Source organism: Culex pipiens, chromosome 1 (genome assembly GCF_016801865.2).
Source record: "Culex pipiens pallens isolate TS chromosome 1, TS_CPP_V2, whole genome shotgun sequence".
Lineage (NCBI taxonomy): Eukaryota > Metazoa > Arthropoda > Insecta > Diptera > Culicidae > Culex > Culex pipiens.
In genome coordinates this window covers 37,199,076-37,213,277 of record NC_068937.1, presented here as the reverse complement: position 1 = coordinate 37,213,277, position 14,202 = coordinate 37,199,076, and the positions used below count along the sequence as shown (strand labels likewise).

Below are 14,202 nucleotides of genomic sequence, written 5' to 3'. Positions count from 1 at the left end.
ATGTATAGAAGTCACTCCACCTCAAAAGAGAAGTTCTCTGGAATTTCGGCAAAACATATCCTGGTTCTAATTTTTGTATGATTGATTTGTATGAAACTTTGTACATCGATTCCTTATGTTCAAAAAACCGATTTTGCATCACTAGTTTTTTCATGCAAGTCTCGATACTAATTTTAAAGCAACCCATAGCAAATCTGTATCTCGAGAAGGGACTTCTGACCGATTTTTTCACACAAGTTTCACTTTTTAATGTTGAAAACCTGATCAAGTTTCCAACATATCACCATTTTCGGTAATTTTTTTTCTTTGCAAAGCCATACCTCAGCAACCAAAGGTCGGATCAACAATGTCCAAAAAAGCAAATTGTAGATATTGATCCTTTCACTGTAACTTGGATTTTGCCCGCAGTTTTCTCTCGCACTTTTGACAACAAGAATTCACAAAACTAGGCAACCGCTCGTTGTTTATTTTCATTTCCAGTCGCAGTTTCCACCAAACTGGACTTTCGCACTTCAAAATTGCGAGTGACAGCTGGAAAAGAAGCGATTAACCTCGGCTCGCTTTGATCATTTTTGAGGAAAATTCAAAACTTCCCAAGCCCGTCTGACAAGTCGCAATAGTGCGATCGGTAGCAATAATTTAGTGCGAAGTCCAAGTTAGTGGGAATTGCGCAATAATTTTCTCAACTTTTTGAATATTTTTTTTTTTTCAAATATAGAAACTTATATTCAAATTTGAAAAAGACAACTTTTTTGAATTGTTAAACCTCAAAATGGCTTTAACTCAGAAACGCGCTTTGTCAAAATTTTATAAAAGTTCGTTTTTCGTTTGAATCTTAGAATATTTTTTGTATGCATTTTTATTATTTTCAATTTTTTTTAATCATGACCAAAAACAAAACTTCCGTCATACCCTATAGCTCATAAGTTGGCACTTTTTGTCTTTAAGTCAACATTTCCGACAACACCAAATCGATCGGATATCTTCTCGAGGTACAGATTTTCGAATGTTTTCTTATCACTTATGGAAATTAATGTTGCAAAATGGCTTATTTCGACATAAGGAATCGATGGACAATTCTAGACTTTTTTTTGATAAGGTCCTATAAACATATGAAAGACAATAGCTTATAGGACCATTTAAAAAAACTCCAGAATTTTTAATACAAATAACAAAATACGATGAATAGTCTATTTGCGAAATTCTAGTAAATTGCTCAAAAATATCTATAAATCGTTTTTTCTGATCATGCTCAAATTTGATGGGGTTGCAAAAAAAGCTAAAATAAGTAGTAAAAATGAGCCTAAGTGCATCTCCAGCGCTGGTGGCAAACATCGAAGCAAATCAAATTTGCACCCGACGTCAACCCCACCGCGGTACCTGTCGCGGTAGCAAATTTGCTCTCAGTTCTTCGGGATTTCACTTTGCTACCCGGTATTCAGCCTGTTTGCTACCGCATCAAATGGAATTATGCACGGAAAAATCGAATCAAGCTAGAAAAAAAACGAATCAAACATAAAAACCTAAAAATCAGAAAAATTGAAAAAAATAAATATTTTTTTTTAAATTAAAAAAAATACAAAAAATGTAACAAAATTTAAAAAATAATATTAAATTTTAGAATTTTAGAATTTTCTGAATTTTTAAATTTTGGTACTTTTTGATTTTTTGGGATTTTTGAATTTCAGATTTTTTGAATTTTTGTTCATGTTTACTCTCACCAACCAGAGCAGACATCCAAAAATCTCCGAAACACGCATTCAAAACTTTGCTCCCGGCTTGCCGGTACTTGTCGGGTATCAGAAAATGAGTACCCGACAGGTACCGACACATATTTTTCTTCTACAGATGAACTCGAGATCAAATTTGATACCTGCTTTGCTACGCGCAGTGGGAGACTCGGGAGCAAATTTGGTGAGAATCAAATCGGGTAGCAATTTTGTTTAACTTTCGACATTTTTGAAGAATGAAATTCTTTATACACTTTTAGCATTTCTAGGCACGAATCAACGCAAAATTATTGATTTTGAAGGTAAACGAGAGCAAAAAATTATTTAAAAAAAACCCACATTTGCCCCCCGCGGTAGGGATGACAGAGTTTTTTCAAGGTGGCAAATTTGATCTTGGTATTCATAAGCCGGGTGCAAATTTGACTTGCACCCCAGCGCTACAGATGCCCTAAGCATGGTTGACTGCCAAATGAGTTGCTAATCCGTTATAGACAGATCAGCTGAAGTTTATCAATAAATAAAAAATGATTAGTGGAAGGAGTCAATCATCCGTTTAATGTTTAACGTTTAACCCCTGAAGATTCCTATTTTATTAGTCAATACCGGCGCCCTCCCAAGAAGCTTGCAGTTCAACAAAGGTAGGAATGTTAGTCCAATAGTTGGAATTTACAGACTCATCAGACATGGAGTTTTTAGCTCCATTCCAGACGACACCGCATTAGACCGTGGAATCCACAGCATCCAGCCAAGCATCACGTGAATTGCTTCTTTTCTTTATGTTATTAGGATAAAAGGTAATGATTTTTTATGCCTTCCAAGCTAGTTTGCTGCAAAGAAAACATATACCAAAATTTGAAAACCTATGTGTAATTCTCTCAGGAATATGATGATGAGATCAAATTTCGAATCATAATATGAAAAAAAATAAATAAATTAAAAAAAAATCATTCGCACATAGAAAAAATGATCAAAAAGTTGACTTCACCAATCGATTCTACGTCCATTTTTTTTGTTCAAAGATTCTTGGATGAATCTTTTACGACTTACGGTTCTCGAAATATCAAATTGGGATTTAAAAAATGAGATTCGATCTTGTTTTGATGGTATAAACAGCCTCATCAAATAAGAGCTTGATCAGAAAATGTTGTTTTCAATTTTACACAATAATTAATTTAGTTCAGAGTTATTCGTTTGACTTTAGCTGTTACATGTGAAACACGTAGATTCAATTCTAAATTATCCCGCCTAGCAAAGTTAGCCTGCCTAATGCCATCGCGTAGATAGGAGGTGATAGAGTAAAAATACTATCAGCTTCTCACGTAACTTTAATGTGAGGATATATTTTAGTGTATCCATATGAATGCAACGTCACAGAGTTATGTTGCATGCAACATTCTTATTTGTTGCATCGCCTGTTTACATACGTCCATCGTGATAAAAAGTAATAGATTTAAAAAAAATCAGAATAAGATAGTTTAAACGCAATGTTTAGCACTTTCCTCAGTGACGAGATCAGATTTATGTTGGTGATTGAAAACGATAGTATTGAAGCAAATTCACTGAATTTCAGGACTCAAAACAGCAGCATTGATTGGGATAAAGTGCGACAGTTTTTCGAACCTGATATCGGTAAATTAACATCAAATTCAAATTGAGTGATTTCTAACGAAATACTACTTTTCAGTGTCTCACAATGAACCTCTATCGCACCAGTATTGTACAGAATTAACTCCCAAATTTCACCAATTTCTAAAAACCTTCAGCAATATCACCCCACCAAACCATCTCAAATGGACCAACCGTCTAGATCTGCTGAACAACGTTCTATCCCAGCGCTCCTGCACCCTAACAAACCTCCTCGTACTGACCTCGATCGTCGAGTACTCGCTGGGCAATTTATTCCTCACGCAAACGGGCGGAATCAACCCTCCCCACCTGCTCCGCGACCTTCTCATGACCGATGCGCTGGCGACCCTGCTGGGCGAAACGACGATCTTCTTGCTGCGCGTGCTGCTGGGTTCTCCGAATGGGATCAATTTGCGGAACCTGGTGTGGCATGGCTTTCCCAGCGAGGGGGAGGTGAGCGGGTTGTATCGGAATTTTTTGGTGGAGATGCTGAACTCGATTGGGCGGAGGTTGGAGGAGTTGGGATTTGTTGTTGAGTTTAGAAGTTGCTTGCAGGACTCGAAATTGCTGGTAAGGAAGATGAACTTGGCTCGATTTGATGTGGCTTTGCTTGAGGAAGCTGTGACGAGTTCGAGTGAGCTGCAAGAGATTCAAAGGGCTGGTTGGCTTCGTAGCATTTCTCTGTACAAAGAGAAGCAGTTTTATTGCTGCGTCTGCATGGTCCTACCTCAACTTGAAATGTTTCTACGAATTCTGTACGGAGGACTCTACGGTAGAGATTTCCGCGCCAAAATCGACGAATACTACATAATTATGGACACCATATTCGAGGAGTTTGAGTCGGTAACGGAAGCACGAAGTCGAATGCATGACTACTTTCGAATAGATTTGCTAGAGGCAATGTACGATTTACTATCGGCAATAAGAGGACCTAGGCTGAGGGATAAACTAAGCCATGGAGAACTGCAGTGGGCGGACATTGACGAGCAAGTCACAAATGGCGTCCTGCTGCTATCGTATGTGATAATAACCAATGATTCTAGATTTGAATATAAGAGTTGCTTCCATCACAACGCAGTTCTACAGCAATCAATTCGAGAATGCGAACTGGAATTGGACAAATGTAAAGACCAAGGTTGTTAATCGATAGAATTATCGTCTAACGATAACGATAGTTCTTTCGTTATTCCGATAATTCTATCGGCGATAATTTTATCGACGATGACTTAAATTTAATATATTTCTAAAATTGACTCAAACCAACCAAATTAGGTAGAATTTTAAAGCTTCCTCTCAGCAAATATTTTTTTGATAATATAGTAAGGCCGTTGCGAATATTTTTTTCAAAATTTTTGTCGCCCCCCCCCCCCCCCCCCCTTAAAAAATTGGTCTAAGAATCAGGGGGAAAAAAAATATTTTTCCAAAAAACTTCAAAATTTCCATGAAAATATTAGTCTAATCATCTGAAAACAATCTAAAGTGCATTTTTCTGTATTGATAATCATATTTAGCATGTTTGGGCTTGTTTAAAAATGTTTAGAATTTTTATGAAATTTCAATGCACAGCACCGCAAATTTTTTATTTTTCGCGAAAAGTAAAATATTCGTCAATAATTAGATAGTTTGGAAACTAACGATGACAAAATAACTGAACAGGTGTATAATGCATTTTAAAACACTTTTTTCTTTGAAATGTTGAAACCATGGCTCGTAATTTAAATTTTTATACTTTTTTTTATTTTTTTGCCCCCCCTCGACTTTGGTCAGAGTCGAGGGACATAAACTTCAAAAAATATTTGCAACGGCCTAAGTTTCAAAGTGTAAATAATAAAAAAAAATCACAAAATACCGTATTTTTTTGAAAGTACTCAAATATTTAAAATTCACAATATGGGTATCAAACGATTCGAAATTTTGCGTGCATTTTAATTGTTTTAGAGTTTTTTGAATAAAATACTCAAATTTTCACAAAATACCGTATTTTCTCGAAAATACTCAAATTAATTGAATTCGCAATATGGGTATCAAACGATTTGAAATATTAAATGTATTTAAACTGTTTTAGAGATTTTTGAGTGAAATACTAAAATTTTCAAAAAACACCGTTTTTCTCGAAAATACTAAAAAAAAATTCTCAATATGGGTATCAAACGATTCGAAATTTTGCATGTATTTTAACTATTTTTGAGTTTTTTGAATGAAATACTAAATTTTTCATTTTCTCGAAAATACTTAAAAAAATTATAATTCGCATGGGCATCAAACGATTCGAAATTTTGCATGTATTTTAACTATTTTAGAGTTTTTTGAATGAAATACTCAAATTTTTACAAAATACCGTATTTTCTCGAAAATATTTAAATTTTTATGATTTGCAATATGGGTATCAAACGCATCGAAATTTTAAATGTATTTGTTTATTACTGTTTTAGAGATTTTTGAATGAAATACTAAAATTTTCACAAAATACCGTATTTTCTCGAAAATACTAAAATTTTTATAATCCGCAATATGGGTATCAAACGATTCAAAATTTTGCATGTCTCGGGTGAGTTTTCAAAAAGCCGTAAGAGCCACTGTGACCTCTGACACTAATTTTCGTTTTTCTCGAAAATGAAACAAAATTTCATTTATTTTAAGCACTTGAAGGACGTGTAGATAAACAATCTCGAGCATTTTTGATATTGGTTTTTCGTAAGTAGATCAAATACCGATGCAAAAAGGACTTTGTTTACCAATGGCTCTTACGGCCTTTTCGTTTGATATCCATATTGTGTATTCTAAAAAATTTGAGTATTTTTGGGAAAAAACGGTATTTTGTAAAAATTTAAGTATTTCAGTAAAAACTCTAAAACAGTGAAAATGTATGCAATATTTCGAAACACATATTGCAAATTCCCGCCCGTGTGGATCAATCGGACCGCGCACTGGACTCACAATCCAGAGGTTGCTGTTTCGAATCCCGTGGGCGCTCTAAAAATTCTAAATGTAAATATGGGTAACCGGCGCCGTCGCTCCGTGCCGTACCCAAACATTTAGGAGCACAGGGCGGCGAAGTCCTTGTAGTTAAAAAGGAAGACACTAGTGGTTGGTACTAGCAATGGTGGCCGACAGCTATAAAGTGAACTTCGTTTTTTATTGCAAATTATAAAAATGTGAGTACTTTGTGATTTTTTTAGTATTTATACTTTGAAACTTATCAAAAAAAAAATACCAAGAGGAAGCTTAAAAATTCAACATAATTTGGTTGGTTTTAGTCAATTTTAGAAATAAATTAAATATAAGTTATCGTCCGTTATCGTCGATAAAATTATCGCCGAGAGAATTATCGGAATAACGACAACGATATAACTATCGTTATCGTTATCGAAACTCGATAATTTTATCGTTAACAACCTTGGTAATGACCTTCCATTTTCAGACCAAAATGACAAACTTGTAGGGAATGTGCCTTTTCTGCCGCAGGCAGATTCCAACGACAGAGTTCCGATATTCTATCGACCAGCCAAGGAGGAAGAAGCTATTGGATACCTTCAACGAATAATCTGCAAGTTACGGCAGTCCACCTCAAATTTAAACGAATCTTTAACGCTTCGACTGCGCGCTTTAGAAAATCGCGAACTTCGTTCCCGGGCCAGAAAATCGTTCGAAACGATGCTGCAAATGTTTCCCGCGATACAGCAAGGCTTGCGCCACGTGCTGGCCATCGTAAAGTGGACGTTTCACTGCCTAATGCACGCTGACGAGCTGCGCGACGCCGATAAACTCGTAAAGTAAGGCTTTCTCAACTATTCCATTGTGTTTAAAAAATGCGCGCGCACATTTACAGTTCATACATTTTTGTTTGTATTATTCGCAGGTTTTTGAAGTTTATTCTAAAATATGTGGAAAATGCTGCTAATAATCTTAACATCAAGAGCAACGCCTGGCAGCCGCTGTACGAGACGACCCGGCGCGAACTATACGATAAAACTAGGCAAAACCTTACGCTACTGTTGTGCTGAGAGAGGTTTCCGGAGCAGAAGTGTTTTATCTTTCTTTTTATGTAAAACTTGTTGCTTTTGTAATGATTGTTGGCCTCGAAAATAAATAGCACGCGATGAGAAAGCTGCGTTTTAAGCAAAAAAAACTTGTCCACGACGGTAAGAACTGTGTGTTTGAAAATTTCGTCCTATAATCTTGTACACAATTTGTTTTTGTAGTCATTGAAAAAAAAAATCTTAACTAAAATTACTAAGACTGAAAAATGGATGCAATCTCCTTCTCTTAATTTGTTATGTTTGTACAAATCAATGATTCCCTACTATGTTTATAATATTAATCGTAAACTTGGAACGACGTTCTTTTTGTTTTCTGTATATAAATACCAAAGTTAGATCGAGTGAAACTTACTTGCAAAACAGAGTGTGGGTGTGTGTGTGTTTGTTGGGGGGGAGTAGGGGAGGAAACGATGAACTCCCCCGGCTTAGTCTGTTTTCAGCCGCTTTGGAGCGCTGTCCGAGCCCTGGGAGTTGGAGTCCTCTGAAAATGGCATGTTCGACACGAACTCGGTCGCGCCCTGGGAGTCGCTGACGAGGGAGAAGCCTGCAACAAAAGTAAAGGGATGTAATTTTTAGCACCGGTTTTTTGGGTCTTATTTTGTTACCATCATCTCGAGAGAATTAGTTTTGAAAAGCAGTCCGAAAAATTATTGGTTTGGATCGTTGAATTCATTTGTTCCCTTAATAAATTTATCACAATATAACTTTTATTCCGAGTTTTTAACACAAAAAAATCCAGTAGGCTAAAGTTTTTTTTTCACGTTAAAGTAATTTTTTTCATGAAATACTTTAAAAATCAAGTAGAAGCTATTAAGAATACAAATTTAACGTTTATCTGAACGGGTTTTTAATTAGCTGGAACATTTCAAAGTTTTTTTTTTCAAACTTGGAATTTGATAAAAGATTCCAAGATATTTTGCAATATTTTAGCAGCCGCATTTGTGATTCTTTTTGCATGAATCTTTTGTCAGGGTTGTAAGATTTTCAATCTTTGGACTCTTTGGACAGGTATTCAATCCTTTTGTCGTATCAGAAATGCCTCATTTTGCCTATTTTTTTATCTTTGCAAGGAGGTAGTAAACTATGACAAACAAATTCGCACTTTATTGTGTTTGACAGTTGTTTGCCAAACTCGCAAACTTAAAAAAAAATAGATTTAAAATGATCGAAGTAGCCATGCGCGAGATCGAACGTGAAATTTGTTCGGTGCCGAAAATTTGACGTTTTTCTTCGGTTTTGAGTTATTTTTCATTGGCAAATTCCAAGAAAGTTTCTGATGTTTTTTTCTTGCTGAAGACAAAAGTGAAGCTCTGCGTAATTTTTTTTCCGTTTAGTTCCAGCCGTTCCGGCAAGGCCAGAAGTTGTTCACAACCCGTGGATGCCCGGATACGATGATGTTCTAGTGAAGCAACAGCATCTCTAGTGAAGCAACAGCATCGTATTCGATGTATATTCGGTTTGTCGAATGCTTTGGAGACCCTTGGTGAGATCTTTCCATACGTTTTTTTGCTAGATAATTCATATTATATTCTATTTATCAAATGAAATATCCTTCCTACCCCACCCCATCCTCCATGTCCTTAATCCAAATTCCACCTCACCTCCCCTCTCTTTCCTCTTCCCCCTCCTAAAATAATAATAATTACTTGCCAAATTTACACTAACAAACCCAACCACAACTGATCCGGAGCGTTTGGTACGGTATGTCCATGCATCCTTCCTCCCCTGTTGATTCTGTGAAATGTGATCCGTTCTCAGAATCTGTCTCTGCGGTTAATGCAACGCAGTAGGCCTGGCCGCTTTAATTTTTGCAATACATGTTCGGGGTTACTCGGATGTAATGCAATCATTAATATTGACAAGAAAGGACTTGGGGCGTAATCTAACCAAAAGTTCTTCCAGGATGCTTTCTTCGGACTGGCTGCGCTTGTGTTCGATTAGATTAAATTAGATTAGAAAAAAAATAGATTTAAAATCGCTGCCATTTCCCGAGAATTTGCATTAACCCAGAGAGAGAGAGAGAGAGAGGGGGGGGGGGGGGGGTGTCTTAGTAAAAATCGTGAAAAAAAGGGTGGTAACGCCACATTTTTTTTTTGTTCTTGATTCGATTATCCGAAGACTTCGGATAATCGAGTCTATACTGTTTTTTGAATTGCTATGTTTCAAAACTATTAAATTGAAATTTTTTGAAATCACTGATTTAATTTTTTTTTTATTTTATTTCTTTTTATTCCTAAACCTTAAAAACATCGAGTTTAGGACTTTTGACAATCTTTTTTTTAAATCCCTAAATCCTTGAATTTTCTAATTTTTGGATTTTTAAATATTTATTTTTTTGAACTTCGAAATTTATGAATCTTTTTTTTTTCAATTCTTTGTCTGAAAATTAAATGATTATTGATTTTGGTCTCTGTTTTTTTAATTTCACGCATTTCAAGATAGATTCTTAGCTTATGAACCAATTCCGATTATTCAATACTTTGATATCGAATTCAAAGTTATTTCAACGTTTGTTAATCCAGTCGCAGTGAAATTAGCAATTCCAAATTGAATAGATCAATAAATTTCTTCAAAAGATACAGATTTTTGAATTTTCGCATGTCTCCCGTTTTTGTATGGAAAGCTGCCAAATTTGCATGGAACATAATATGGACAAACTGATGATGCATAATGACTTATTTGCGCATTCGGAAGGTACCCAAAACAATTTAGCCAGTTTATGAAGCACAACAAAAAATTTAATAAATACTTATTTCGTAGACAATTGCTCATCTTTGAAAAAAATGTGGTGTGTCCTCCTCTTTTAGCTATACATACTGTAGCTACCTAGCTAGTTTCAAAAAGCGGTTCAAAAAATGTTCAAATTAGCATGAAAACAAACTGTCATCTGAATCCTTTTGTTATTTTAAAAAATTTGATTATTTTTCTTAACTTTTCAACTCACAAACACTCGAACTCGAACAAACAATACATTACAAAACAGTTTAATTTAATGCTAAGGTGTTTGAAAAGTATTGTACCTACAAAGCAGATACATAATTTTACTGAATTTAACATGAATTTTTCGTCAAACTCTGTCGTAGGTATTTAAAAAAAAGGTTTATAATTACAAAACAAAATTTACAAATCGCACCACGTTTAACTAATGCCAATACTCACAGGTGTTGGAGTCCTCGGTGGTGAGGGCAAAGTTCGAGTTGGAGTTCGAATCGGTGCCGCCCGGTTTCCGGCTGTTTTCCTTGTTTTCACTGCTATTGCTGTTACTGTTGCTGTTGACGGTGGCCGCGTTCGGGACCGTGGCCGCTCCTCCCCCGCTCGTACCGTTCGTCGTCACACCCCCGCCATGGCCGAGCCCCTGCTGGCCCTTTTTGTTTTCCTTGCTGGAGATCGGTACCCATTTGTAGATCTTCATGGACGTTTCGCCGATTGTGACCCACTTTTTCTCCCAGCGCCGGACGCGGTCCATCGAGAGCATAAACTTTTTCACATCGTCCTTTTTGCTGGCCCGGGTTTCGGCCCTCACGCTGCGGGACATGGTCGGTGGAGAAATTCAAAACCGTGATGGCTTCCGTGGCGAAAATCGATAGCGGCAGCGGGTCCCGAAACACACGAGGCCTCCTCCGAACAGGTTCCAGCCCCGAGATTCACACGCCCGAAAAAAACACACCGAAATTTCACAGATCAACCCGGAACAGTCGCACCGACACCGATTTTAACGCTGCTATTTTGTTTATTTTCCTCTGCTCGGCCAGAAAATGCACTCTGCGAAAATGGACTCCGTTCCGTGTCGAGTCGAGGCGTCTGTCAATTTTACAATCGCTGCGCGGACAGCGCTGCCAGGGTGGTTGCGCGTGTTGGCAAAAAATCTGCAGTAAGGCTGTCTGCAGAATGATTTCGAATGTCTGTGCGACTACCGTCGAGGGGGCTTTCGATTATCACAGAAGGAGACTTCGCACTTGTTTTTTTTTTGGAAATTTTTTCTTGATGCCCTAAGTGTTAGGTGGCAACCGCGAGCAGCTTGGTGGCAACCGCTAACAACTGCATAGCAACCATCGTAGGACACCGGCAAGGTGTCACCAGAAATAATTTTCATTCCATTCTTAAACCTCTTTCAATAAAGATTGTTTTATTAAAAGCTCCGCCTTTTAGGTTATGGTCACGTTTTGCACTGAAGAAGTTTTTCTCAAGAAATTCCGAAGATGGCTGAAGAGAAAATCTGGCTGCTAAACGGGACGAACTATGGAAATTGGAAATTCCGGATGGAGGTCCTGCTTGAGGACAAGGGCCTGCTGCACTGTGTCAAAGCGCCCTTGGACCTGGCGGGACTGGCGGAGTTGGAATCGGACTCGGCGAACGATAAGCAGAGGAAGCGAGCGCTGCGGGCGGAACGGGTGGCCAAGGATCGAAGCTGCCGGAATCTGCTGGTCAACCGGATCGCCGAGGACCAGCTCGATAACGTGAAGGACGCGCGATCGGCCAAGGAGACCTGGGACGCGCTGCGCGACGTGTTCGAGCGCGTCGGAATCGCTGGAAAGCTCTTCTTGAAGAAGCAGTTCCAGGAGTTACGGCTGGTGGAGGTCGGCGATCTGGCCAATTGTACGCGCTGGATGTTTATCGGAACGATGGAGCTGGTGGCACACGTGCTACTGCGATGGCATCCAAGAACGACGATTACGAGCTGTGGCATCGTCGGTTTGGCCACCTTGAGGAGGCGAACATGAGAAACCTCTGGAGGGACGAGATGGTGGAGAGCTTTCCCAAGATCAAGAACTGGCCAAGGCGATGCGCGTGCGGGGTGAGTCTAGCAGCGAAGCAGACGAGAACCGTGATAAGGAAGTCGGACGTGATGTTCCGAGACGAGAAACCTGAACCGGTTGAGGAGGAGCCTGTTGCTGCTGTTCCAGATGGCGAGAGTGTCGTGGAGCGCTTCGCTGGTCCGTCTGAGCTACAACACGTCGTAGCAGAGCTGACGGAAGACCAGGACGAGGCCGTGGAGAATTCGTCTGGACGACAGCCGGTCGTTGCTGAGCTGACGGATGACGAGGGCGAGGAGGAACATTCCGGCGCGCTCCCTTCGCAACCAGAACGTGACCACTGCTCAGCAGAAGGGTCACGAGGCGCAGCAAACAGGAGCGCAGAACCCCGGGTAAGTTCCCTGACCATTGTAAACAGTTTGGCAGAAGTACTGTTGGTGGACGCATTACAGATTCCACCGAGGACGTCTTGATTGTCTGCGCACGGAACACTGAGGCAGTCGTGAAGAACCTGGCGTCGACGATTGAAGTTTTGAAGCGGAGTAAGAAGAATGGCATCAACAGTGAGTTGGAGTCAAGCGGGGCGAGGTCTACAACGTGGACCGGCAGCCAATCAAGAAGGCGATCCATGTGCCGACGAGCACGCGGACAGTTCGAAGCGATCCGGACCAAGCTCGGACTCCGCGATTGAGCGGGGGTGTTAGGTGGCAACCGCGAGCAGCTTGGTGGCAACCGCTAACAACTGCATAGCAACCATCGTAGGACACCGGCAAGGTGTCACCTGAAATATTTTTCATTCCATTCTCAAACCTCGTTCAATAAAGATTGTTTTATTCAAAGCTCCGCCTTTTACTAAGGTCCCAAGTTCGTTCAAAATTTCTAACCTACACGGAGAGACCAGCCGGGGCAAGTCTAAGAAAATCTTGGTTAATTTAACTAAAAGTATGGGTTAATTTTTTACACAGCTTTATTTCAACAATCGATTGTTGATTTTGTTAACCCGAATTTGCTGACCTCCAGTTACGAAAATTAACTAAAAAAAATAGTTGGAATTGCCATTTTTATTGGTTAAATGGCCGAAAAAAATTCTAGCAGTCGACTGCTAGAATATTTTTTTCAGAAAATTAACTAAAAATTTCTTGTTTTCAGCTGAAATATTGTGGAATATTCTGTTAAAAACTGGCTGGGACATATTTTTCAACTATTTTTCAACATTTTTTTTCGTTGTATCAACCGAAATATTTTTGCATGCAGCAAATTATTAGTGGTTTATAACAAAACATTTCTTAATTAGACATAATTTATGTAAGTGTTGATATATATTTTCTTTAATTATCTAACGATATAGGCTGGGCCGAATTTCTAGCTATATTTTAACTAATGTCTTACTTGAATACAGAAAAATATTCGTACATGTAGTCAATAATTAGCTGTTGTTAGCAATATTTTTATTGAATTTGCAGTAAATTTTGTAATAATGCCTCACAAATTAATGCTGAGTGTTTTTATTTTCGCATTTATTCTGCCTAAAAATTTAACGTTTTGTACTAATTTGTTTTTTTTTGCATTAAGTTGTTAAATTACTGTTAAAAAGCATCAAAACAAAACTTTTTTTAACTGTTGTTATAAAACATGTAAAGTTTGACTAATGCTTAAAAAAATTAATTTTCACCAACTTTTAAGCTTATATTTTTATTATGTTGTATAAAATTAAGTGTTGTATTCACTTACCATCACTGTGAAATCATCCGATAAGTCATCATCATCTACAACGGTCTCAGGTTTAGTTATTTTTCTTGTGGTGGGACACAGAATTTTCACCAAAGTGAACCTTTTGCTGCAAATAGACATGTGAAATTTATTAGTAATTTAATACAAAATTCTTAATTTCGGCTATAAACTGAAAAAAGGAACGTAAATAAATGTAATTATAATGAGGAAAGAAGAAATATCAATAATGCTACTTACCAAGCTTGCATTAATTTAACAATTACTTTTGGCAACACACTTTCACTGCATTTGATTCAATTTATTCAACGTACTCCGATTCCT

General features: G+C 38.0%; 3 protein-coding genes across 4 annotated transcripts; 2 read left to right on the top strand and 1 right to left on the bottom strand.

Moving 5' to 3' along the window:
* Positions 1-3,188: 3,188 nt before the first annotated feature.
* Positions 3,189-7,509, top strand: LOC120414154 (endoplasmic reticulum membrane-associated RNA degradation protein-like). Of its 2 annotated transcripts, none has more exons than XM_052710263.1 (4): positions 3,189-3,359; positions 3,415-4,479; positions 6,778-7,129; positions 7,216-7,509. In XM_052710263.1, the coding sequence occupies exons 1-4, from the start codon at positions 3,215-3,217 to the stop codon at positions 7,358-7,360; spliced, it is 1,707 nt and encodes a 568-aa protein (XP_052566223.1). In that variant the 5' UTR covers positions 3,189-3,214; the 3' UTR covers positions 7,361-7,509. The 2 variants fall into 2 exon arrangements, with proteins under 2 accessions (XP_052566223.1, XP_052566218.1); XM_052710258.1 differs by having other exon boundaries at positions 3,415-4,491.
* A 276-nt stretch (positions 7,510-7,785) lies between these two features.
* LOC120414181 (B-cell CLL/lymphoma 7 protein family member B-A) lies at positions 7,786-11,210 on the bottom strand. Its single transcript, XM_039575259.2, has 2 exons — positions 10,556-11,210; positions 7,786-7,940 (listed from the first exon to the last, which is right to left on the bottom strand). Exons 1-2 carry the CDS (start codon positions 10,929-10,931, stop codon positions 7,822-7,824), a joined length of 495 nt encoding a protein of 164 aa, XP_039431193.1. The 5' UTR covers positions 10,932-11,210; the 3' UTR covers positions 7,786-7,821.
* Positions 11,211-12,113: 903 nt separating this feature from the next.
* On the top strand, positions 12,114-12,623 carry LOC128093837 (uncharacterized). Its single transcript, XM_052711669.1, has one exon. The coding sequence runs from the start codon at positions 12,114-12,116 to the stop codon at positions 12,621-12,623; it is 510 nt and encodes a 169-aa protein (XP_052567629.1).
* The last annotated feature ends 1,579 nt before the right edge of the window (positions 12,624-14,202 follow it).